Source organism: Maylandia zebra, linkage group LG8 (assembly GCF_041146795.1).
Source record: "Maylandia zebra isolate NMK-2024a linkage group LG8, Mzebra_GT3a, whole genome shotgun sequence".
Classification (NCBI taxonomy): Eukaryota; Metazoa; Chordata; class Actinopteri; order Cichliformes; family Cichlidae; genus Maylandia; species Maylandia zebra.
In genome coordinates, this window is record NC_135174.1 from 6,385,574 (window position 1) to 6,412,858 (window position 27,285).

Here is a 27,285-nt window from a genome sequence, read left to right on the forward strand (position 1 = left end):
CTTCAAATCCCATAGTTCCGTGTTATTAGTTGTCCCTTTGCTATTACTTCCTCTTGCCCTGCGCAGGCTCACATCGCCACAGAATGCGGATTTCGAAGCTAATGAGAATAGCTAGCCAGTAAGCTAAAAACAAGCTTCTTGTTGTTAGGGTTTAGAAGGGTACAATGTCTAAAACGTATCCACAGCCCCCGTCATCTTCGGTAGCGACGAGTGCCGGAGGACACTCTTCGTCCTCTTCGTCTTCGCCTGCAGGGGGGTCAACATCTCCTGCAACCGTGTTGAACGTGCAGCCCGAGAAACCTCAACATTACACGTACGTAGCTAGTTAGCGGGATTAGCTTGTGTACACAAGTGTACACAACCTCACGTGCACTTAAACACAGAAAACAACTGTTAAAATGTATTTAAGGAAACTCCATGAATAGTAAACCTGCGTAAAATGGACAAAGCAAATAATGTGCTTATTTAGCGCTGTAGGTCTCCATAAAGAGGCCTAACGTTGGACATTAACAGTAGCCATTTCTTACAGGCTGTGCGGTGGAGCATCGTTTAAGTGCTTTGTTGTGTGTGTGTCACGGCAGCATTCATTAAGTCTTTGTGTTGTGAAAGTATATATATATATATATATATATATATAAAAAAAAAATCTCCGTGAGGAATTTTGCTCACTGCTGCCGAGACTGTGTTGCGCTAAAACAGTAATTATTTTTATGAGATTATCTTCGTGAAAAACTCAATGATATCAATATATTCCTATTTGTGTAGGCCACTTCAAAATATGGTGACACCGTACAACAACATATTTCAGTCTCTTTGGCTGCTCACCTCTTTCCCAGATATCTGAAGGAGTTTAGAACGGAGCAGTGTCCCCTGTTCGTGCAACATAAATGTACACAGCACCGTCCTTTTTCCTGTTTCCACTGGCACTTCCTGAACCAGCGACGCCGCAGGCCAATACGCAGACGGGACGGAACCTTCAACTACAGCCCAGATGTTTACTGTACCAAATATGATGAGGGAACAGGCACCTGCCCCGACGGAGATGAGTGAGTGTAACAAAGGCTTCAGTTTAGCACAAGATACTTGCCTTGATTATACTTACAACAGAAACAAAAATAGGGATTTGTGTAAGGGGGAAGTTTTGTTTTTGAATGGCATAACTGGCCACACCATGTCTGGGAAGGTCTATATTAGTGGTATGTATAGTCTCTGTAAGGTTAATTTAAACAGAAAGACATAGTATTTAACTAAATGTCCACATTTTCAGGTTTGTTGTTGTTTTAGCAGCCCTTTCAAGTTTAATCTGGCAGGAGAATGTCAAATTCAAGTTCTTTATGAAGCGTATTGTGCAATTGTGTAGGTCTCTGAATGTCAATAGACCTTTATTATCTCCATTAAAAGCATCAAAGTGGTAATTCGGAACACAAATGGGCCAAAACTGTATGGATGTATGTCTAGTAGATGCTTTAGCACCTGTACTGTCACTCTGAGGGTCTTCCTCCAGTGAAATGTGCTGTACAATCCTCACAATGACCTATTTTAATATTAACAAAGAAAATGGAGATCTAAAGGATGCAACATGATTCCTGTTCTGTGACATTTTTGGTTCAGGCAGCCCACCATATAATGGCATCTTAGTTGTGGTTAGTTATGGTCAAAGTAGCCCATTTATTTAATTAATTATGTCCCTCCATCTATTTTCCTACCACGGACCCCTTCTTCTGTCTCTTCATAAGTCTCTTTTTGGGACTGATGTCCCTCCTCCTGCACTTCTCCAAAGCTTGCAGCAGCAACTGTTTGTGACTGCGACTTCTTACTAGTTTTTGCTGGTACTACTGACGGTGCAGCTGCTAACATATTGCTTACTTTGGCACATTTTGTTGCATTTATTTCTTGTTTCTCTTTCTTTTTCTCTCTCAGCTTTTCAGTTCCATGCTTTACCTTTTGTTTAGCCATCTTTATCAACCACTTCTTCCACACTAAACTCTATTCTACAAGGTGCATGACTGCACAGGGAAGGTAGGGGCGAGCCAGTGATGGGGCAATCCAAATTCTAATACAAATGAACCAATGGGCTGCTGTCAGTGCTTGTAGGGTAGTGTTAGAGTGCACAGCGGCCCATCAAGCCGACCTGTATGCTGTGTGCATATGGACACAAAAAACATAAAAAATTATATTTACATGTCATGTCTGATTACCAGTACAGTCCTGGTTGGCACCTATGGATAAAGGTGCAAAGGGTATATATTTTGTGATTTGAGCTTCAAATCAGAATACAAAAGTGTCCTTTAAATGTTGTGTGCTTAAAACATCTCACAGTCCTATTTACATCAGCAGTTGCCACAAACAAAGAATTATGAAGTGTGTTTTTCTTTACCTTTTTTTTTTAAATACTATCCATACAAAACAGTTCATAATTTAAAAAAAACATTGAAATGTATGCATGATTTGCATGCCTTTAAATAAATAATTTAACATTTTTGAATTTTATTTTTCTACATTCCAGGTGCCCATTTCTGCATCGAACAGCAGGTGACACAGAGCGCAGGTACCATCTCCGCTACTATAAAACTGGATCGTGTATCCATGAAACTGATGCAAAAGGCCACTGCAGCAAGAACGGCTCCCACTGTGCATTTGCTCACGGATCACATGACCTACGCAGCCCCGTTTATGACATCAGGTACACCAAATAAAACATGGAAGCGATCTTTGAAGTAGTTTCTATGTGTGTGGCTGTGTGTTGACAAAGTTTTTTTTCTCATTACGTGCTACACAGGGAAATGCAGGTGATGGAGTCTCAAGGAGGCTCAGGGACCACAGACGGAGGTGGAGGAGATGGGCAGTCGGGACAGGCAGCGAGTACAGCCCTCATAGAGAAGATCTTGAGTGAGGAGCCACGCTGGCAAGGTAACATCTGGAACACCACTTCAGGAGGAATTCAGGCAGAAAAACAGCTCACTGCTCAATCTTTGCTATGTACTATCGGCTTTGTGTTCCTACCTAAGTACTAAGAGAAAGATCATATGTGTGTAGTCATTAGGATATGGATTGCGTTGGTGTGTGGGGATGTAGCTAGTAGCTGTAGATCGTTTCTTAGTAGTACACAAAAACTCTCTTAATAGAACACAAAGCAAAGATGAAAACCAGGACATGGAGTCTTAAAGCGATCACCACAGTGATTCTAGAAACATGAAGACGTAGAAACAGAGGCTGTAGCCTGACTGCTCATCAGTTTACTTGTTGAAGCTTAGGGTCTGGCTGGTGGGCTGGGGTCAGCACTCACTCTGCTTTAACGTCACTGTGGGTTCTTAGCTAGCTTAGCGTTAGCATGCTGTCTGTGCAGATGGTTGCAAAGAGCTGAAGTTGTGTTAGCAGCATAATGCAAATATCCATGCTGTAGACTGCCACTATTTTCCTCCAACACATGAACTGAAATCAGCTGATTGTAGCATCAGTGCAAGTGGAACTGATAAGCAAGATTGATAAGCAGACAGACTAACAGTTACAAATAACTGGACTACTAGGAGCTGGATCTCTACATTTCTTTTCTAATAAGAACATGAAAAATTGTTAGTCTTCCTACACTGACAAACACAGTAATACAGGATTACCTTAGCTTGCGTACATTTATTAACATATGTTTGCTATAGCGTTTTTGCAACAATTCAACTTGGTTGGAGTTATGCATGTTTGCATGAACCTATTCTAATGTGTTAGTCTGAGTTACAGCACAAACTGATTTCTAATCCTCTGCAGAGATTTCAGTTTCCAAAACTCTGTTGTATCCTTTTAGAAATCTGATATGATGCCGTTTGTTAAACAGTGCTTACAGGTGTGAAGTAAATTAGGTTGTGTTTTTACAAAACCTCTTAAATGTTATTTAAAAACATGTTTTTTGCTTTAATTAAATGTATATATCAGTTTTTCAAAGGTTGTGATAACGTACAAGTTTGAACAAGTCTTGAATCTTTTCAGGTCCAATCACCATCCATATTGGGCTGTATTTTGAGATTGTCTGTTTATATAGATTTCCAGTTGCTGTAAGGTCAAATATTTTTACCTAATTTCCCTTGATCTGCCCTTACAGTCTGCCTGCCTCACTGTGTCTTTCCTCTCTCCTCTGTGTCTCCTCAGATAATGACTACGTGCTGTCCCATTACAAGACGGAGCTCTGTAAGAAACCACCTCGCCTGTGTCGTCAAGGTTATGCCTGTCCGTATTATCACAACAGCAAAGACAGGAGACGCAGCCCACACAAGCACAAATACAGGTGCTGTGTTTCATTGTGCTAAAGAAAGAAGGCATTTAAAACATGAGGCTATTGTTGTTGCTCAATTGGGGCTCAGTTGTTAAAGCAAATTGTTTGTTTCTTACCACCGCAGAGCGTTGCCATGTCCTGCGGTGAAGCAAAGTGAAGAGTGGGGAGATCCCAGTAAATGTGAGGGAGCTGAGTCATGTCAGTACTGCCACACGAGAACAGAACAACAGTTCCACCCAGAGGTTTGTCTCCTTTAGAGGAAATTTTATAGAACTTGACTGGAAATCACCCAAGATGTGAAGCAGTGTCTTTTTTTTTTCTTTTTTTGGTTACAGATCTATAAATCCACCAAGTGCAATGACATGCAGCAGTGTGGCAGCTGTCCCAGAGGGCCCTTCTGTGCCTTTGCTCATGTTGAAAGTAAATCCCCACAAAACACCTGTGATCATGTCTCAGAAACCCAAGGCGCCTGATGAGTCAACTTGTAATTTTTGTTTTTCTTCCTCCTCCAGAGCCCTTTGTTCCAGAGGAACCATCATTCCCCAACCCCAGCTCCCCTCCACCCCCTAGGCCTCCAGACCCTATTCCTGTCCAGGAGGTTTCTGCCAGTCCCGGTTGTCACAGCATGGGGTCTTGCTCTATGTCGGACCCCTTCTCTCCTTCTGCAGGCTCATGTGTAGCAGAGCGGGGCTTTCTTGGTAGCGTTTTGTCTCTGTGTGAGGACTTGAGTGGATCTGCAGAACCTCAGTCTCCGTGGGCGGGAGAGGGAGGGTACGGCAGGGCACCTGGCTTTGAGAGGGAAGATCAGGTAAGAAGGACGCGCATGCGAAAAAGGGAACGTGGTCGTATGAGTTCCTATTAAGATATACTGAAGAAATATAATCTCTAGAATGACGACATTACTGCAAAATATTTGTCCTGCTTATTTAAGGTCACTATTTTTCAGGCCAAACAAAGGGGTTTTGCTCTAGAGCAGCGGCACAGAGAACTAGCATCAACTCAGAACAAACAGGTTTTCTTGTTTTCTAATACGATCAAACATTTTGAAATGTATTTCTTGCTTATTTATTTGTTAAAGTAACAAAACCTTTTCTTTTTCTTTCTTCACTTTTTCTTCATAAGGACCTTCAGGTGTTTTTGCCAGTTGGCAGCCCTTTGAGTCTGTCCTCCAGTATCCCCTCTAGTCTGGCAGCCACACCACCTAGCCCTGCTCCGCTTGGACCCCCAGGATCCAGCATATCCTCTGGAATGAATGCTAATGCCTTGCCCTTTTACCCGACTAGTGAAACGGTGGAATCAGTTGTTGGTAAGTAAAAGTGAAAAAAAAGAAAATCCACATATCTCGCAGTTGTGACAGTAGATATGTAAGTTGTGGTGTTTTATGTGTTACAGAATCAGCCCTGGATGATCTCGACCTGAATGACTTTGGTGTGTCGGCGTTGGAGAGAAGCTTGGAGAGCAGCTCTGCTCTGCCCAGTGTGGGAGTCATGCTCGGTATTTGAAAGCATGAACACACACAGAATTATCGACATGCGAATATCTGTCTGACATCAAACATTATGTACATGTATGTAAAAATCATTTCTTTTTCTCTTGGCCTACAGGAGGTAGCCAGCTTCAGAGTTCTGCCCCAGTGAACATCCCAGGCTCTTTTAGCAGCTCCGCTGCTTTTAGCTCACCTTCACCATCTCCCCCAGTCAGGCCGCATGCTTCACCATTCTTCTCTACTCATCTGTCCCAACCTGGCCAATCAGAGAGCAGCTTCCTGGGACCATCTCATAGCTCTTTAGGTCTGTAGATTTTTGTTTAAATGATCAAATAGTCTCATACAGAACATGATTTTGCTTATATTTAATTGTTTCTTTGTAGGTCTGAATGGTATGAGTACTAATATCTGGGAGCACTTCCCATCAGGCCAGGGGTCTCCTGGTACACCTCCTACCCTACTGCCCTCTGCTCCTTGTGCAGAGACCTCCAGGCTCAAACAGGAGCTGGAGGAAGCTCACAGGACACTGAAGCAGTGGGGTCACAGCTGGAGGCACACAGCTCAGGTAGGTAGGTAGTGGGGCATGCAAATGCGAGCGTGTCCCTGAAGCAGCAGTTTGTGTGCCGTGACCTGCAGAAATAGAAGAAACAAATCCCAATCTGGACCGCACGTCATTTGTTCCGCCTGCTTTCTCTCGCAGTCGTTTGCAGCACTGAAAGCGGATGCAGAGGAGTCACGTGCCCATGCAACGCGGTTAGCCATGGAAGCAGAAAGAGCCAGGCAGGCTGAGGAGGAGGCGCAGAGACAAGCTACTCTCCTGCAGGAGGCGCTGGAGAGCTTAAGGAGCGGAGATAATCCTCATCTGTCACTGCACCAACTCCAGCTACTACACCGGCTGCCGTTGGAGTCGGTCCTCAGTTTACAGGCTCAGCTTTGTACCTGCTTACATGCTGTGGAACAGGTAATACCCACAACCTCCACGACCTGTTAGCCTCACACTGCTTGTTTCGAAGTCGAATAGCATCCACTCTAGTGTTCTAGCTAACCAACACTTTTTGGCCACATAGAACATTAAGGAGTTTAGATGTTTAGTTAATTAAGTAAGTAGGCAGTAGCTTACTCAGAAATCCTCAGAAATTATCTTACCAGTCAAAAAAAGTAGTATCAATGTTTTGATACTGATACTGGCTTAAAAGAAAAAAATAAAATGTCCCAGTTATGTGATATTTCATATCTGATAGCACATGTAAGAAGGCTAACACACAAAGCTGGCCAGCCTATCTCAAAGATGGTAGATGAAGGGTCATTGTTTAGTATCTGAAATGGTACGAAGCACAGTGAGGGTTACAGTCACACCACATTCCTCCAGTTTGTCTTCTTAGCAACAGAAGTGCAGTAGTTTAATTAGTGATCTCATGTTTTTTATTAACCTAATTTTCTATCAAAACTTCCATCACACACTTAGACTTTAATTAGAAATCTTGGCTACACGAGGAAAGCAGCGTTAATATAATTCTGAAATTGTGTTGAAATTGTTTTTTTTAGCATGAAACATGAAAACGGGACAGTGCCACCCACAACCAGAAAACGAGCAACCGGGTTTTAGAAAAAAAAGTCACACAAACAAGAGGGAAATGTTCATTTTTTTTTGAAGGTAGCATCAAAACTGAAAACGTTCTGGAACTCAAACATTCTTCACCATATGTTATATTGTCCCACTCTTTGCAGCTATAACAGCTCCAGTCTCCAGTATAATTAATCCCAAAGGTCAAAGGTTGAGGTCAGGACTAGTCTAGTTCTTCCACACCAAACTCTCTCATCCATGTCTTTGGGGGCTTTGTTTTATGAACTGGAGCAGTCATGTTGGAACAGGAAGGGGCCATCCCCAAACTGTTCCCACAAAGTTAGGACCATGAAAGTCTTGGTATACTAAGCTTTAAGAGTTCCTTTCACTGGCTGAGTCCAACTCCTGAAACATTACCCATAATCCCCCCTCCACCAAACTTTACACTTGGCACAGTGCAGTCAGACAAGTACTGTTCTCCTTGGATACTCACCCATTAGATTACCAGATAGAGAAGCACGATTAATCACTCCAGAGAGCACGCCCTCACTGCTCTAGAGTCCAGTGGTGGATGCTGAGGTGCTTTACACCAATGTGCACTATGCACCTCAGCTGACCCCACTCTGTGATTTTATGTGGACTGCTACTTTGTGGCTGAGCCGCTTCTGAATTGATTCATTCACAAATGTTTATAGAAGCCGTCTGCATGCCCAGGTGCTTGATTTTATACACCTGTGGCCATGAAAGGGATTTTAACACCTGAATTCAGTTATTTGAATGAGTGAGTGAATACTTTCAGCAATAGGGTGTGGCTGTGGTGACGTAAATAACCTAAGATCTGAATTGACTCATTCCTAGTTATGGCCAATTCAATAAGTTGAGACAGATTCTTCAAGATTAGGCAGCCCATCAAAGTAATTATGTTGATCTCACTTATAAGGGGGGGAGAAATAAAGCCCTCTGGAAAGTCAGAGCTCTCTAAAACAGATTGGAGCATGCCCTGATGTTCCCATCACAGGCCGGTGTCCTGTATGGCAATGGAGAAACCAAATCCCACAACTTCAAAATTAGACAAAAAAAATGTTTTTGGTCTATTATACTAACTTTCAGCTCTGTGTTTTTAGGCTCTGTGAGAGTAAACTGTATGATCATAGTTGAAAGTAAGGCTCAACCTCGATTTGCTTCCCTTTAAGCCCACTTTTTTCTGATTGGCTGCTCCTCAGAAACAATTCTGGACATGACCATATTAGAGAGATCTTGTCTCTGTGTGACATCCTACAGAGCCAAGAGCAAAAAATAAGTGTCTGATACAGAGATTTAGGTTTTAAACATGAGCTTTTGTTTATAGAACTTGTTTTATATGTGCTGGCTTCATTATTTGAACCTTTACCTGTATTTAACCTGAGTTTCCACTATTGTAGCCATCCATATATGGCAGAAAATAAAGGAAAGAACGATAGATTGTCTTTAACTTTATTCATACTGATACAAATTACTATAGATAAAAGGCATTTTACTACAACAAGACTTGTAAAACGACATATCTGTAAGGTACTGCAGTGGCTGACACGTGTGACAGTAACTTACATGTATGTATGACTAATACTGACAAACACCCAGTAACCTGATGATTCACTAACACTGTATATGAACATAACCATGTATTAATGTCTTTGTCCAGTTTAAGAGATGTTAACATGTCCCTCTTGTGTTTATTAAGGTGGTGTACAGGAAACAGAGACAGTGCTGCGTGACGTGTGGAGAGCAGGGCTCGGTGTCGCTGCCCTGTGGCCATGGACTACAGTGTGAGGGCTGCTCCACCTCTACAGATTGCCCACTGTGCCCTGAACAGAGCCTGGAACAGCAGCTCTCTTGACCTCACAATTCAGTGGGACCACCACAGATTCCAGACCAGTCAGTCCTGATTCCACAGACACCAGCCTCGAATTGTGTCAACAGTTCAGAATTACCCAGAGGTCATTTTGTTATTTGGTAACAAATCAAGCACTGACCTAGTTGTGTACTTCTAAGATGAGATTTACTCACAAATTGCCAGCTTGGTGAGCTGTAGTCACTAAGTAAAAGCTCTTAATGTGGAACTTTGAATGATGTTTCCAGTGGAACAATTTCTTTTCTTTCTTTTTTTTTTAAACTAGATGATGCTTTTGACCAGCAACACTGTTCTTTCCACCTGCCCCTGAGTTGTGAAAATCACTTTAAGACCTGCTGTCATTTCTTGTGTAACCCTAGCTATGAAACATTTACACAAATAGTTCTCAATTATGTTTCTTTTTTTTACTCTAAACAGAGTGTTTTCCATCCATGTGCAACAGGTCAGCAGTTTATTTGACTTTATTTTTTTATTTATTGTTTAATATTTTTGAGCCATCCTAACAAAAATCAAGAGGTCTGAATGAAAACACTTAAAGGGCATGGTTAGTTTCATCTAGCAATGAGTCTATATTGTTACAGTCAAAAAGAAGATATCCCAGTCTACTGATATCACATTTATAGATTTTACTGCATTTTTTTCTCCCTGTCTTTAGCTAAAATTATTTGCTGGTCATTGTTAACAGAAATATAAAAACAATAGTAGGAATATTTGTTTGAATTTACAACAGATGGCCTCTGTTTAAAGCACTCAGGTCTAATATTCTTCTACATAAACTGGAAGAATAAGCATGTTAACACAATCGAGGCAAACATAGTCAACTTGTGTACTCTTTGAAAAGACATATTTTTAATTTTTACTTTTTCATGTTAACTCAGACATAAGTATTTTTATTAAAACCAGCCCCATTGCTGTGTTTAAATCAACGCGCAACAGGTTTATCTGCCAATATTTTAGCATTTGTAGTAATCTTTGACATTTCAGCGTCAAATGTAGTCTTATATAATATAATATATACACACACACACACACACACACACAGTTAAGTGATGTCATACTTATCTCTTGCACTGATTAGACAAAGCATCAGGAAGCATACAGGTATGTAAAGCTGTGTGAGGCTCAAAGTGTTCATGATCACTGTGATGGTCTTCAGTAAACTCATGCTCAGCATAAGGTCCACACACAACTCATGCAACACCAGTGTTTCCTTCTGAGTGGATTTTTTTCATTGTTTTTGGTACAGATCATTAAAACAAATTGTATATTTTTGGAGGAACAGCTTGTTTCTGTGTGTTCATTATGACTGAATGGCCTCCTGTGACTGTTTCTCTCTCTGTCTTCGCTTCTTTGCAAAAGCCTGCGCCTCCCGGTCTCCTTTCCTGGACTCCAGTAACCGCAGGATGTTGTTGTCTACAGAAATGCACACAAACATGGGTTAGGCTTGAGTGCCACTGATGATTTACAATTTAAGGAACACTTTAAAAACACATCAGATCTCAATGGAAAAAAAGTGATGGTGATGTCTATAGTGATATGGTTAATGGGTTAGGGAGGAAAGGGATGCCACATTGTGAGATTGAAATGAAACTTATAAACCTACAGAGGGCTGATTTCAAAGTGAAACAGTGATATAGCAGGCTAGTATAAATTTCATTGCAGCAAGTTAAAATGATACTCGGAAGTTAGGGCATGCTCCTAATGAGCTGACAGATGGTGTCCTGAGGTATCTCCTCCCAGATCTGGACCAGAGCATCAATGAGCTCCTTGACAGTTTGAGGCGCAACCTGGCGGCATAACGTCCCAGGGGTGCTGTGTTGGACTTAGATCAGGCAAGTGTGCGGGCCAATCAGTGCAATTAATTTCATCATCCTTGAGGAACTGCCTGCATGCTCTTATCTTGTGAAGCCGTGCACAAAGAGGAACGTAGGACCTACTGCACCAGCGTAGGGTCTAATAATGGAGCCAAGGATTTGATCCTGATACCTAATGGCAGGCGGGTTGCTGTTGCTTTGTCTATGTATCTACCCACGGATATGCCTTCCCAAACCATCACTGACTCACCACCAAACTGGTCACCTTTAACAATGTTAGACATTCTCCACGACATCTCCGGACGTCACATGTGCTCAGGGTTAACCTGCTCTCATCTATGAAAAGCCAGTGGTGACTTCATGCCAACCTCAATAAGTCTGTTTGTCATCAACATTCACACCAGTGGCCTGCTGGAGATCATTTTGTAGCTCTGGCAGTGCTCATCCTGTTCCTCCTTCCATGAAGGAGCAGATACTGTCCCTGCTGATAGGTTAAAGACCTTCTATGGCAGCGGTGCCCAGGTCCGTGAGTCGTTTGGTACCGGGCCGCGAGAGTGTCAAATTTACGGTTTTCAGGGTTTTTAATCGTTTTTTAGCTTTATTTTTTAATCGTTTTTATTGTTAGGTTTCCCTTGGTCTTTTCCCACGTGTTAGGAAACAAATCTTCTTTTTTTGGTACCAGTACTGGTTTTATTTTGTTGTATTTACCTGCGACACCTTAAAGGTCGGTCTGTGGTGCAAAACAGGCTGGGACGGCTGTTCTACGGCATGTTCATGCTTTTGAGACTGCCTATGCCAAACCTTCTGGCATAGGCAAGTACTTACAATATGAAGCGCCTTGAGGCATCTGTTGTTGTGATGTAAGTTTAACATACTGACGTACTGTTAGGCTTAGGATGCATCAGAGGCAGGCGGATTTGAGCAGGAACGTTATTTGGCTGTAAGCTGAGTTCATCTCCTTTGGATTCTTTAGCGACTCCCGGTATTGATCTGAGGGACAGAAAGGCCTCGCCTTCAAAGTCGTCTGACCTCAAGGTGTCGTGGTCCAGGACTGTGATCACCAGGCAAGCGCTGTGGGCCTGACACTGTTCCAGTGAAACCAGACTACGACAGAGGAGGGGAGGCAGATACATGAGATGAAACACGTAGAAAGAAGACAGCCACACAGGCTCACGTATGAGAGTGAACTACTTACAATTCAAATGCCTCGTCAAAAAGGGGATTGAGATCGCAGTTTTTGATCTGAGTGCAGCGAGGTTCTACCTCGGGAAAGATGTGGTAAGGCTCCAGACACAGATGCACGAATGGATCACTGAGACCTGCCGTCAATGCACACGTCACTGTATACTTATCATGGATCTAGAGCGCCTGTTTGTATCAACAGGATGTGTTTGTAACTGTTCTCACCATTAGAATCCATTGGTAGGAGGTTGACTGCATTCAGCACGTCAATTCTGAGTCTTTGGTCTGATGTTCTGTAGGATGCTAGGAGGGTGACAGCGCCGTATTTCTCCCCACTGTATGCTTTCTGTAAATCAGCAGAGACAGTGACAGTCTAAAAGAGCTGCAAAAGAAATTTGTGTGATAAGTGTTTATTGCAAAACTCACCTGCTCAAACACTTTCCCTTCAAGGTACTTTTCCACAAGCTGCTGGCTATTCAGGGAGTGGTGAGTGAGGTGGCTTTTGAGGGCCTCGACAGACACAAGAGTGAAATAATAAAGTCAAATCGTTTTAAACTCTTCGGTGAAATGAATAGTTTCTTCTTCTGCAGAGACTCACCTTGTACTCATCAGAGTGAAGTTTATTCAGAGGAAGTCCGTTTCCCTCCGCGTGGAAGCACTGCTCAAGGCACTGACATTTTCAAGAAATGCAAAAATAAATTATTACGCTTTTTACGGGTTTTTTTATTTTGATGACGTCCGCTCAAAATGGTCGTTCTAATGACCAGCAGTCACAGCTCGTCTGCTTCATTGATCTGTAACCTGGGTACACTGCAGTAACCTTACTGATGAGTTTCAATTACTAATTTAAAGTCTAACTGAAACAACATGATGTTCATTTGGTAAATAGTGGTCCCCATTTAAGTCAAAAAGGATGATAAAGAATAGCAGATGAACAGTACTCAAAGCCACGTCCTTAAGAAAGAGGACAAAATCCAGCAAAGATCTTACAGGAGCTGAGAGATCATTTTAGAAGGCCTTGGTTAATATACACGTCACCAAAACCTCATGAGAAATGTTCTTAGTGGAAGGGTAGCTGTTAAGATGCCATATTCAAGGTAGGAAAAAATGCTGAGGTATGCCAAACTACATAAGAACCTTCCTGAAAATCAGTGACAACAGGCCTTATTGAGTGATGGATCGATATTCGATATTTTTGGTATAAATTCTCATCAGTATATACAGAGGAGGTCATGAGAGATATAACAGTCTCAACATCACAGAAGAACGGAGCCAACATTCAAAGAGGAGCTTGGAATGTTAAGAAGATTGGAGAACTTTTCCTGAAGAGTGCTTAAAGAAATAACAAGACAGCCAGACAGTTTTCTGTGGCTGTGGACCAACCTGCAGTGTATATAGCAACCTCTGGGAGAACACCATTAGCCCCTCTTGCAGTTGATGCTGATTAGCCACCTGGTGGATGATTTTCACTGAGTTATTCCACAGAGGAGTCAGGAGACTGGATATAGAAGATAAAATAAGTTGACACTCTTTAGAAAACTTTCTTGAGACACTGAAAACAAACTACTGGAAAATACACAACACAAGCAGAGCTATCAGACATTAGGCTCAGTACCTGTTGAAGTTCTCTTGAACTAAGTTTTCATTCATGTACTGCAGCTCCTGCTCTATGTAGCGCATAAGAGGGGCTGCAGCCTAAGAACAGAAAAGAGGCTAAATGTTAGGCAAACACAGAAATTCAGTTCACATAGACTTGATTCAATTCAGTCCCCTCAAGGTGATTTATGTTGTGAGTTAAAGAGAAAAGCCAAACAATCAGACCCACTATCAGCAAGCACTTGGTGACTGTGGGAAGGAAAAACTCCCTTTTAACAGGAAGAAACCTTAGGCAGAGGAGGAGCAGCCGTCTGCTGTGACCAACTGGGGATGAGGTGAGAAAACTGGACAAAAGACTGGAAGAGAGCAGGCATGACTCACATCCTCTGTGGATTTGGAAGGAATCCTCCGTCTGGTCGACATGTTTCTGACGTGTGTTTCAATGTCTGTGTTTAACTGAAGAGATATTTCATTTTAAATGTGTGAAATATAGCGTTTTTTAAAAAACTGTCCAGTTTTCCATTCTAGTCTTCGATACCTTCTTCCCAAGAGTGTCTAAAGCTGATCGGATCTCTCGGCCCAAGATGCTCTGGGCCTGCTGGAGCTGTGAGGGCAGCGTGTTTTTGAACTGGCTTTCTCCTATCACATCGTGAGTCCTGTCTCGAAGCCCTGCCCAGTTCAGCTGCGTGGGAAGTCGGGTCAACACAGTCCGCAAGTGCTCCAGGTCATTCACAACCACGCACAACTGCACAGAGAGGAGGAGGACAATCTGGTTGTAGCATTAATTTGTTCCTATAGATTATTTTTGTTGTTTTCTTCTTCTTACCATGTTAATAGCAGAGCCGTGGTCAGAGTTCTTAGACAGCACCCTGACTCTCTCCTTTAGGATTTTACAATAGTTCACCACAATCTTACAAACATCCTGAAAACACACAGAAAGCCGGGATATACAACCAACAATCTTTCCAACAATCACGTAATGTAACCAGTTTATAATCTGATATATGCACCTCGGTGATTTTGACCATGAGCATGAAAGCCTCCTCGGGGTCAGGCCAGGACAGCTGTTCCCACAGCTGGCAGATGGGCTGGATGCACGCCACCAGGTCCACTGCTGAGGAGCTGTGTTTTATTGGTACAACACCAGTTTGCAGTGGTTGGAGCTGAGAAGAAGAAAGGGTTTAAAAATATATATTGACATTTTTCTTTGTGGAAGAAATTTACATTACAATAAGAGTCTTCTGTCATTTACCTGGTCCACCTGAACAGCCCTCTCCACCCTGTCCTGAGTGGTGCTGAATGCCTGGTTCAGCCAGTAAGGCAGAGCCTCTCGGAAACCCTCATGAAAGTTTGACAGCTCTAGCACTCCCCTGAAAAGGCAAACAAGCTCTTGAGCTCCTATTACATTACTTGCATTAAACTCCAAAGTACTGACAGAAGGAATTTAAACTTCAGCTGAACAAACAAAAAATAAATAGATTAAAAAATGGATCGAACGCTTAACTGAAGTGTCAGCACCACTTTAAAAAACATGAATACAACCCGGTTTCTGTGCAAATTTGGGCCCACACGTGTAATGTTAATACAATTAAAAGGCAGTGATTGGAATAATTTGTATCCAACACAATGTAATTGACAAAATCTTTAGGGTTTTTGATAAGGAAACAGTTTATATGACTAATTGTGAGGTTTTCCAGCAGCTGTTTTAGAAACAGGGTGGTACATTTGGAGCGATGGGACAAGTGAAGGGCTGCCATATAAGATAGATCACTGAGTGTGATGATTTCTGACCTTTTCTGTAAGAAAGCTTTGTCTTTGTAGATGGCCTGCAAGCTCAGATAAACTGGGAACAGGCTGTTGGCTAGTTTCTGCTCCATCTGATCCTCCATTAATGACAAGGTTTCCCTCATTTCTTTTGCAATCTGTGGAGGAAAGGAGAGAACAATGTGGCGAGAAATGACCAGATTCATTAAGAAGAAGGTTGACGGGGCTTGAAGGGACTGTTCCATTTCTACTTACCAGGGAGTCAAACCTCTTATAGGTGACAGTGAACACATCAACTTGCACAGCACTGTTGTGATAAAAACATCATGAGAACAGGGAAGGTTTTCATTCATTTCAAGCTACTGTAAGCCAAGTAAAAAATAACATTTAATTGCCTTCTTACCTCACAAATACTCTGTTCCAAACGTCTTTGTTGTGTTTTATGTCTTCCTGCACCTCCCCAATCAACCTAGAGAGGGCGCTCCCAATCTCTGAGAGGTCCTGTGTGACAGCATAGTGCAAAAATAGTAAGTGTAGTGCAATAAAATGGAGATGCCAGGTAAGATTTTCATGATGTGCTTGACTTTACCTTAGTCATCGGCTGATGCAAACCCTTTTTGATCACGAACCAGTCCTCTGTACCTTTCTGATATAAAAGTAATGTGATGAGTACTTACAGTTATATGATGTAATAAACATTAAGATGGCAATAATCTCCCAAGTATGATGACTGACCTGCATAGCATCGGTGACCTCATCATGCAGGTCAAACTGAGCTGGATTTAATTTCTGAAAAGCCTGTGTCTTACAGATCTGGACTAATATCCTAAAAAAAAGCACAAGTACTTCATAATCAAAATCCTCAGCTACAACAGCTCTGCCGCCGAGTCTGTAAACACTTATAACCACGTGTACCTGAGCAGTCTGTGTAGTTTCGGAGTAGCGCTGGGTGTTGGAGGGAAGATGTCTCTGTATTTGGCCACCAGACACAGGCCGTACTGTAGGAAGCCGTGAAGAGAGTCCCCAAGTTCCTGTTTCTGATAACAGAGTGCAACACCTTCCTCAACACTTCTGGCATTGAAAGTCAGCTCCTGGCTTCTTTTAACTTTTTTATTAATGACTATCACAGGACAGAAAAATCATCATTAAAGCGAGATGACGAGTAAAAGTAGGTGACATAGTTAGGTTGCATTAGCAGTGAAAGTATGCAGGTCCCTGCGCTGTTAAAGCTCTTCACCTCTTTTCAGAAATTCTCACAGTAAAGCACATTTGCTTCTGAATTATGCAGCTGTGTGACAGTGAGTTGAGCACTTATACCTGTTGGTAGGGCAGCTCCTGCTGGTGCCAGTGGTATTCTATACTCGTGAGCTGCTGTAACAGCACAGACGAGTCCACTTCTAAGCTCTGGTACAACTTACTGTACGCCACCCATTTCCTGTCAGGGGCACACACATCCACATTTATTCAGAAGCACAACTGAAAGCTGGCACAGCAGTAACAGTGACTAAGGTTAACAGCCGCACTAATGTACTCGAAAGACCATTTTTAAAGTGAATTTGTTTTTGACACACAGTCTTCTAATTTTGTCTTTAACTGATGTGTATTGGTAAAATCCCAAAATGACGAATGTAATTAGGTTTCAGTTACATTTTGTGGGGATTCTTTGACTTGGATCACACTGACTTACAATATGTCCATCATACCTCTGATGCAACATCACTGGAAGCTGATAAATGATAAAAATATAGCAATAGATTGATAGATCTAGAGTTTATGATTCTCTTCAGCTAACGCAGGGCTTGTTTTATCTTCTTCTCATATGAAATTTACAACATGTTAAATATGGTGCTTACGCCAGGTCCTGAAGAAAAGGTGAGAGGTCGTTCTGCGTAGCGTACAGTTCGAGCAGAGTCTGGGCCTCGCCGCACAACTCCCCTTTCCACGGGGCAGAACTCTGAGAGACACAAAACAAGATCAGAAGGTTAAAGGGAGAGTTCACCCTAAAATCAAATCCAGACATTTTTTAGTACTACTACAGGCCTGTGCTGCAGTATTGTTTCGATTGTCCATCCGTGCAATTGTTTAAATATAAAGATGAATGTCATGATTCTTTTATAAGGTGTTGCAGGTGCATAAGGGCTAAAAAGGTGGTTGTAAAGGCAATGTGATGGCATCCTGACATATCCTGCATAATTCAACTTTTGTAGATATAAATGAGATCCTGTCAAATTAAAATGATATGACGCTTTTATTAAGGCGTGATAGGTGCATAAATACTCAAAACAGGTCATTTTAGCCTGCTGATAAGTGGTTTCCGAGTAATGGGATAGCATCATGATATGACATGTGTAATTCAGCTTTTTTCAGATGTAAATCAGACGTTTTTGTCATGTTCTTAAAATGATAAAACGCTTTTATAAGGTGTTGCTGGTGGATAAAGGCTCATTGACATCATCAGAAAGGATAATAACATCATGATGGCATCAACATATCTGATATCTCTAAGTGGACTTAGATGAAGGGTGCCAAGTTTGGTTGAGCAACTCTTGAATGTGTAGTTTGCAGACAGACAGACAGACATTTCCGGTACTACAGTAAGCTTTATTCCTCTAAATATTCTTTGTTGTGAGTTGCTGACTTTTGGAGATCCCAGCTGTAAAATTAGTTGTCTTCTTCTGAACAGAATGGCTAAATCCAATCCAATAAAACAAAATAAATAAAAAGGTCACCATCACTGTCTTTCCAGAAATCCAGAAACAAATAGTGAGAAGTTTCATGCAAGCACTATTTTCTTCCCAACAACCACCAACCGTAATACTTTACAAAAGAATTTGAGGCTTGCTCTTGTGACAAGATGCGAGCACTGATGGTGCCCCCCTTGGCTGATGGGTAATGTTAGCTAGCTCCACACTCGATGCAGTTGGGTGTAAAGGAAAAGGTTCCTACATGAAACGGTCATAAGAAGGTTTGTGAACTTTTCGAGTGAACTTTGTTTCTATTATCTATTATGCTTCATGGACAGAAAAAGAAACTTATTGAGTTTTTCAAATTAACTTTTCGTGCTTTGAGCATTAGAGGGGAAGTGGTTAGGGTTAACTACGTAATTAAGCAAAAGTACACATCTTTACGTTTATTTTCTGGTGAACTGTCCCTTTAAAGAAGAAAAAGACAGCACGAAGAGAGAGAAATGAGAGACTGATGAAGGATTTTGAGAAGAGCTGAGAGGATGTTTGCCTAACCTGTTGCTTTGAGATGTAAGCCTGGACAAACTGCTGCAGAATGCCACAGTAGTTGACGTAAGCGCTTCGGCCGGCGCTCAGGGTCCCATCTCTCTGTCAGTCACACAACACATAGAAAGTATTTTCTGTTAGACATATAAATGCTATGTTCTCTGTTGTGCAAGAAGCGCAAGTCTCTCCTATTAGAGTATTGTGTCATTAACTTCACTGTTATTGAATCCACTTCCTCTTTCTTGAGTAAGTTTAGACATCAAAGAGGTTTCATGAGTGCACATTTCTTCATTTATTCTAACAGAGACGCTCTGTAAAACTACGCTCTGTAAAACTACGCTCTGTAAAACTACACGGACACTGCAAAGAGGGCATCTTTTTACCCCTTTGTGGATGAACTTGAGGTTAAGGTGGCACTGGCCACGATTAGGGTAAGTCTCTGTTCTGGGCTCCAGAGTGTACCAGTTGTCTTCAGTACAGTGGAGCTCCTGTAGTGTGAGGATAGAAAATGGTTACTAGACTGGAAAGAGAGCGCTGAGCAAAAACAGACGATACAAAAATAAGATCATTTAATACCTTCAGTTTTATAACGACTTTTCCCAAAAAGTCGTCTGTTCCTTTTTCTTTTTTGGCCTCCTTGATCATCCTAAACAGGTACGAGTAGAAACACTTAGCTGTTTTGCATAATCAACTTTTTATGTGTAAGTCACAGAGAAAGTAGAATACCTTCTTAAATTATTTAGGTTGGTTGTGAACTCCTCTAGTTTCTGTGTGAGTGACACCTCTTCATCTTTGTCCCTGTAGCAGAAAAGGCACAGCACAAAGGAATGCAGTGAAAAGACCATTTTATAGGGAATCTAATATGCTCATCTCAAATGCCATATTATTGTTTTTGCACCCTACTAGAGCAGCTTTGCATGATGGGCAGTTCAAGCTAATCCTTATTAATCCTTTCAGCTAGCCGTCTTTGTGAAATAAACAGTTTTAGCTCATTCTTGCCCCCTTCAAGCACACTTTGTTCTGATTGGCTGCCTCTCACAAACAAATGTTAGGAACAGCAGGTGGGTGGGGCATCTGTTCTCACAGCTAGAGCTCTGTATGCATGAGAGGACAGTAGTCTCAAGCCCGAGCTTTGGGCTCACTTGTAGCACAATCTCTTGTTCACCCATCATTTGAGACTTTGACCACATTTAATTTAATTATTGTAACTCCATATATTTGACAGAAGATAAGGAAAAGCATAATTAATTAACTTTAAAACAAACAAAGTGAAGGTTTCTGTTTTTCTCACCACATCTCAAGGTGGAAGCTGGCACCTGCAAAATGTCCAAATTCTCTGAAAGGAAGAGAAACAGTAGAAGGTAATGTGGGCGTTTCAATCTACTTCAGCAGAAATGATCAAGAATTGTGACTCACAGTATGAACGTTTGGTTCCAGATGGGGTTAAGAGTTTGCTTTTTAATGTCTGTTTGGTAGATTTTATCATGTGATACTGCATCCTTTACGACAGATTTAAGGGGTTTGGCTCTGGACTGGCGAGTCCGACTCTCCTCCTCATCCTCCATTATAGTGAGCAAACAGTATGGATCACTGAAACCTGTTCAAAACAAACAGTTTTTGATTAACTCAAGTCACCTCCAAAAAGAGATTAACCATCATAAAAATGTAAACTCAGTAAATTCAAATATGAATCACGTTTGGTAGAGGAGAATGACTAAAGATTCTTAGAAGGAAGGCACAAGATCTTCACTTCTTTTTTTCTGAGGATAATCATTTTGAGAAAATATGCACATTATAAACTATAGACTATTAACCTTATCAGGATTTGCAAACAGAGGAACACTAACCATACGACATTAACTAGTCTGGCATTTCGGATTTGTGACAATCATGGCGACAATGAATCAGACCCCAGTCACACAGGGCTGGAGACTGCTGCATAACCATCTGGCAGTTTAGGGTTGTCTACAAAATAAATCAAATCAAATCGATCCCTGATTCTTCCAGTCCACATCCCAAAGTTTTCCTTGGGTAAGATGCAGAACCCCATTGGATGAGACTTAACTGAGGAAAAAGATACTATATAAATAGCAGTCTATTTACGAAATTAACCAGAATTCTCCAGGAACTACCGCTAACCAATCAGGTCATACACATTTTTCTCTAGCATGGTTGTATCAAGAACATGGCAGACAACAATCCCCCCCACCATCATGTAAGAAACTTCAATTGTAGCTTACAAGCTAAATGCTAATTTAACAGGCTAAAAAGGTAACAATGACAATGGAAACACGACAATTCTTCAGCATTAAGTTGCTAGTATTTAATCACATTTTTAGACATCAATCATCATTTTATATCATGAGTTTTGGGGCTTTTAGTTATAATCCACAGTACTGGAAAGATGGCAGCAAAGAGGCACAATGTTCAGCTTTTCTAAAACATTCCAGCTCAAAAGGGAAAATCTGAAATACCCAAAGTTGCACTTTTTAATGTCAATCCATCCATTACCATTTGGAAGCTATGTCTGCTTTTGCATTAAATGTATATGATCGTGTTTTTTAGGCACTTTCGGTGTTTGACTTTTTTAGGTGATCACACACAGTAAATTTGATTGATTAATAACTTTCATAGTATAATTTCTATTTCTTTGTTTTAAAAAAATAAAGAAAGAAAAGAAAGAAAGAAAACCCCCAAACAAAAAATAGTAAGATGATGTGCAGTCTGGTCAAGTCTAGCCTAGCTGAAATCAACATCGATATAGAATCTCTGGCTAAAAAAGAAACACATTAAAAGGAGTCTCAATCATCACATCACTGAAAAGTGATAACCCCCTCTCTGTACGGGAAAGGCAAGAACTCACCACTGATGTCTTTTCCCAGAATTCCCTTGGCTTCCTTGACAGTGGCCATCAGACAATATACTGGGGGCTGGATGGATAAGAGGGTTAGATAATAAAACAACATTAAACAGCATTAACTGTTTAATGTAATATTGTTTGCAGCATTAAACATACTGATGACATCATTTCTGCCACAGTAAAGACAGTGGAAAATAGAATTCTTATGACTACTATTAATAGATGTTGGTGGTCTTCAGCATCGCATTTATTGGAACAAGTATGCAGACTTCCTTTTCTCACCTCTGTGCTCTGTACTTTCTCCAGCAGACTGTCGTGCTCTGATTCTGTCATAGTGAAAGCCTGGTAGATAGGATGGATTGAACAATCATCTAGTTGCACACCAACGCAGTTGGAAAGTTATGAGTGCCGTTATACACGCGTGTACGTTTTTACCTCTCGGATGTACCGTCGAAGCTGGTCATCTGTGAAAATCTCATTTGAAGACGGTTTCCCCATTTTGTGTGCGATGGTGTACAGTAGCTCCTTATACAGAGGCTTGAGCTTTTAACAGACATAATCAGATTGAGAACGTTGTTTGAAAATGCCATTTTATGTGCTGAACATAGTCATACACTGGAAGTGATTATACCTCCATCTCCTTGTGTCTCCTTGCTTTCTCTTCTGGATTTTCATCTTCTTTAAAATCCTAAAGGAGACACGGGAAAACTATGTTTCCATGATTCTGTTTGATAAATATGGGAATCATGCATAATTTTAACCTGAAATTTAAGCATTTAAAACACATGCAGGGTGACTTACCCTCCCTCTCAATTTCCTTGTCAACCCCAGTTTACGTGTATGCACAGGTGAAAACTGGAAAGGGAAACACAGAAAACGTCAAAAAGCAGACATGAAAGGAACATTTTAAAACTATACAATGGATTACAATGGATCACAGTGAGTTTCAAGTTAGTGAAGGTATCGTATCTACGATCTAAAACGTCATCATTTCTGTACAGTGAAAAATATAGATTCAAATTTCTATTTTGTTTTTTGCCTCATGTAGATACCTTAGTTCTTAGTATCCTATGTAGATACATTTGTATCTAATTACCACAAAGATTCTGCATATTTTGACATTCACTTTTCTTATAGGACGTGTTCTGGTTTGTCTGCAACTTGATTTTTTTCTTTAGCAATACCTCCAGGTTGAATTCTGAAACACAGTTCTCAACAACTGTTGGAAAGATTTAGATTAAATTTTATACAGACATTCATTGTGTACAGAGGGTAACACCGATTGTGCCACCACAGTGTCAAAGCGTTAACCTATTTAGTAAAATAATCCAACATCTATTCACAGACTTATACAAGATGTCCAGTGTCCGGCAGCCTCGCCTCTGTCAGTGCGCCCCAGGGCAGCTGTGGCTACAATGTAGCTTGCCATCGCCAGGGTGAATGGGTGAATGACTGAATGTAGTGTGAAGCGCTTTGGGGTCCTTAGGGACTAGAAAAGCGCTATACAAATGCAGGCCATTTACCATTTGTGACATTCATTGTTCGAAGAGGATATGTGCTAGTAACTGTTCCCCTGTTCATGAGGGGACTTTCCTGTACCAAAGCCAGTACAATAACTATGGGAAGGATTGTCCACACATTCAAAGTCTTCTAATAACGAGACCTCCTGGCTTTAACATATTCAGTAAAATAGTCCAATATCTACTTGTCACATTGGCAGCTCTTTGAGCAAATTCCCTATAAAAATTCCTGAGATTTTGTACATTTTGACATTGTCCACAGAGGACATTTGCTAATGACTTTGAGGACTTTTGAAGGTGCTGTCCTGACAAAGACTGGAAGGATTGAAATGAAATTGTGCACAGATGTTCATGGTCCTCAAAAGATGAATTTTACAGATTTATTCTCTAGTATCACCATAATGTAATTTAGCAATTTCTCCCAATATCTACAGGACAGACTTGCACAAGGTCTGCAGATGTTAAGTGAAAAGTGCATATTCTTCACGTTGCCTCTACTCGAGCTTCCTCCACCAGTCCAAACATATGTGGGTTAATTTCTCTTTGGCAATTCTGGTTTGTAAGTTTGCAATAAACTGGCAACCTGTCCCATGTGTTCCTTGACTTTTCCTTCTTGGAGTTGGGATATGCTCCAACCCTTCCCGCATTGGATAAGCAGAACGAAATGGCTATTCTTAAAGGATTTATCGTAATGATTCTGGGGGGGATATCTGACTTTTTCTCAGCCAGTGCAACCAAGCTGATCTGCAATAAAATTTCTTGACCGCTATCGGAGGGATTAACTTAAAATTTAGTACAACAGTTTTTGTCACAAGAGGATGAAATCTCCACTAGTAAAAAACTTGGGTACATTTTGTACCAAGTGTAGCATAATGACTTGCGATGGGATTATTTTTCCTCTTGGAACAAAAGCAGCAGCTAAGCTTTGAGAAAGCGAGAGAGACATCTCAATAGTAACTCAACAAGTTATTGTTCTTTTTACTGATCAATAGATCTTGCATCACATGACTTCTAAAAATGGTGATCATGTATAACAGAAAGGTAAATTGTGTAGTTGCAGTGTATACTTAATGTAGTCTAAGCACTTTCAGTGGTCAGACTAGAAAGGAACTATATAAATCCATTCCATTATTTAGCCTTGAGTGGTAATTAGCAATAAACCTGCTAACCATTACACATCTAACTATCTATAAATATGACAGTGTCAACATGCTGAGAACAGTGATACAGAGTCTTTAGGCTCTGGTCTTTCAGTTTGGCTAGTTTGGTTTAGTTAAATTCCCCCCCCCCCCCGAACACACACAAAAACACACACTGGTTTAGTTCATCACAAGCCAAGCCAATTGTTTGTGTTTTTTTACCTGTTTGAGTCTTGGTAAGCCATGCTCCTGGAAAAAACAAGGGAAAGGTGCTTATGTTGCACATTTAAATGGATGTAAAAAAAAGCAACTACTTCAGTTGAATCAAACTGAAACTAACAGGAATTTAAATGTGATCTCAAGTCACTACAGCCTTCGCTACAAGTTCTTCCTGTGCAAAAAGTACATCAATGCTGGTCTGAAGAAATGCGAGTGCTTCTTTAAAGTTTCTGATAAGGCCTGCCTATGCAAGAGACTTCCTCTGTCACTGATAATGAAACTGACTTGGAAGCAAAAGCAAACCAACAATCCAGGAAATTCACTTGAAAGGGAATCGTTATAAACATAGTCTGAAAATAATTATGCAGATACACACGTACCCAACCTCAACAAACGCACATGCACACGAGTACAGCATTTTCATTATGTACCAATGTAGCAAACCCTTCAAAAGTAAATGATTGCAAAACACTTTTGTGAAAAATATGTTTAATTCTTCATGATCTGATGTTTCCCCCCCCTAAAATAATAATGAATCATAGTCACAGCATCTCAAAATAGCCATTTGGAGACAGTGACTCAACTTCGGATGCAACAACACTGTTGTAGCTGCCATTTTATGTTTTTTTTTTTCTTTTAATTTTTATATAATTACCCTAAAATGCAAAAAAGCTTTGCTAGTATAACAAGCCACTGAAAACCAAACCAGGAAAATCTTTCAAACCCAGAGCAGAAATATTTGAAGGGATCATCAGTTTGCTTGTGGCCCGATCACCGTGTAACATAAGTAGTTAATAACTTAAGGAGAATCAAATTTAAATAAATATTGTGTAGCCTACAATCATGCCAACATATTGAAATGCACTGTAGTCCTTACCTGTTCAGGTGTTTGCAGTAGATTGTCTCCTTTGTTCGTGGGCTCACTTTGACTTGACATATTGATGCGAATCTAAGATCATCAGACTCCTGCCTCGTGAGCTGCTGAGTCTAGTGTGCGCGATATAGGGAAGCTGAGTGCTTTGGTGTGTTTCGATGAACTGTCACACAGCAGCCGGAAGTCATCACTTCCTGTAGAAGGTGGTAATGTCAATGACTGTGACTTATGACTTTTTCTTCATCTAGTGCCCTACATTTTGTTTGAATACAAAATACTGGTCTGGCTCCCTGTTACCTTTGCATATACAAACATCAACACACACACACACACACACAGTGTTTTACATCTCAGGACATGAGATTTGTTGTAAATCAAGCTTTAAAGGTTACATTCACTGTTCGCGTTATGAAATAAAATTTATGTCCTGGGAGCAAATTTTCCATAACTTGACAGATGATGAATTAAATAATGAAACTGCGTGTAACATGAGACAGTGCAGCCTGTCTGTGGAGTGTGGTTAGTTTTACCTGTGTTTATTTAGAATGTTGACTTACTCCATTATACTACTCCACTATGAGTTCATATACGCTGCTCCAAAAAACGGTACAGCCGACTAAACCTGTGATATTATTCTCTTGTTTTGCTTCTTGCTAGTGTCCTTGTCACTACTTGTAGCATAAGACAGTATCTGCAGGCTATTTTGGTTGCACAGGTAATCTAGTTTCTCCAGGAGGGCACATTTAATGCAATCTGAAGAATGTTGAGGAGGTACCAGAAAATTAAATAGCGAGAGCTGGACACTGTCTGGTCTACATATTTCTGATCAGACTCCTTGAGTAAGGGGCAAGGTCCTGAGATCATTTAGTGGGATCTGTGTTCACAGACTAGCATTTACAGCTCAAATGGCATTTGCCTAAGAAATACAGAGTGGTGCCTGTCCAGACACGTCTATATAGCACGCAATGCTAGACTGGCTAATGAGTTGGTGTTTTTTTTTTTTAATTGAGAGAAGTTCAGGAGACACTATTTGCAGTATTTTATTATCAGGCAGTTAAAGATTTGGCTTGCATAGCTGTGGACCTCTATTCGGGCAGTCTGCACACGGAGAAGTGAAGCACAATTCCTAATTCAAAGTATATACTTAGACACATGGAAACAAGAAATATTTGTGATTGGCTATTGATGGAGAGATGCCACGGTTTAGACTCAACATACCCTGATTTGTTCTTCTCGAAGTCCTTCTGGATGGCAGCGGTCATTGTCCTCCACTCAGGGATCTTGTCCTGTCACAATAAAGTCTCCATGTCTTGTCCACTAGAACCACCTGTTGTCAGACACCCAAAGCCAAGCAGCCTGTCCTATCTGAAACTGTGTTGTGTAAAGGTGAAGCAATTTACTTTCAACACTCAACTCCTTCCATGCCTCTTTGTTAACCCTTCACAGCTTGAGATTAGTAAAGCTTGTATAATTCTAATGAAGAGTGTATCAACTCTATTATGAGCGTACAATTGCAACTAATGTTAAAAAGAAACCTTATTTCTAACACTATCAATCACAAAGACATCACATTCTATACAAAACCATATCTTAGTCTTTACTTTAAGGTACCCTTTCTTAAACTGTTTCAGTAATTGCTTTCACTATATTATATATTCTCTATTTTCAACTTTTTTTTTTTTTTTTTTTTTTTTAATTGAAACAAATTTCCATATACAAAACAAGTCAAGGATTGTAACAATTTACATTATAAAGATGGTGAAGCAAGTCATCATAACTTTACAGGGAGAAAATAAAAGTTTCTAGAGTAAAGAAATAAGGAACATAGACCTTTTGACACAGGCAAGAAAATTAGAAGAGCAAGTATTTTTTGATTTTACAGTAT

The 27,285-nt window shown here is 40.7% G+C and overlaps 2 protein-coding genes across 3 annotated transcripts; one reads left to right on the plus strand and one right to left on the minus strand.

The window, feature by feature from the left end:
• Positions 1-22: 22 nt before the first annotated feature.
• On the plus strand, positions 23-10,481 carry unk (unk zinc finger). Of its 2 annotated transcripts, none has more exons than XM_004557489.5 (15): positions 23-313; positions 837-1,046; positions 2,507-2,683; positions 2,780-2,910; positions 4,138-4,273; positions 4,386-4,503; positions 4,597-4,681; positions 4,774-5,069; positions 5,208-5,273; positions 5,393-5,567; positions 5,654-5,755; positions 5,866-6,051; positions 6,131-6,312; positions 6,448-6,708; positions 9,032-10,481. In XM_004557489.5, the coding sequence occupies exons 1-15, from the start codon at positions 165-167 to the stop codon at positions 9,185-9,187; spliced, it is 2,430 nt and encodes an 809-aa protein (XP_004557546.1). In that variant the 5' UTR covers positions 23-164; the 3' UTR covers positions 9,188-10,481. The 2 variants fall into 2 exon arrangements, with proteins under 2 accessions (XP_004557546.1, XP_004557545.1); XM_004557488.5 differs by having other exon boundaries at positions 24-313; positions 5,384-5,567.
• Positions 9,648-26,740, minus strand: unc13d (unc-13 homolog D (C. elegans)). The gene is made up of 35 exons (XM_004557487.6): positions 26,619-26,740; positions 25,404-25,594; positions 24,530-24,556; positions 22,450-22,503; positions 22,280-22,336; positions 22,084-22,191; positions 21,931-21,990; positions 21,652-21,718; positions 20,205-20,385; positions 20,080-20,124; positions 19,515-19,586; positions 19,365-19,434; positions 19,172-19,276; positions 18,798-18,890; positions 17,412-17,512; positions 16,876-16,993; positions 16,474-16,595; positions 16,294-16,384; positions 16,148-16,204; positions 15,962-16,059; positions 15,814-15,865; positions 15,586-15,716; positions 15,047-15,164; positions 14,805-14,957; positions 14,621-14,716; positions 14,333-14,539; positions 14,176-14,250; positions 13,814-13,893; positions 13,582-13,696; positions 12,797-12,868; positions 12,625-12,708; positions 12,424-12,544; positions 12,212-12,335; positions 11,900-12,120; positions 9,648-10,615 (listed from the first exon to the last, which is right to left on the minus strand). The coding sequence occupies exons 2-35, from the start codon at positions 25,461-25,463 to the stop codon at positions 10,503-10,505; spliced, it is 3,348 nt and encodes a 1,115-aa protein (XP_004557544.1). The 5' UTR covers positions 25,464-25,594; positions 26,619-26,740; the 3' UTR covers positions 9,648-10,502.
• Positions 26,741-27,285: the final 545 nt, after the last annotated feature.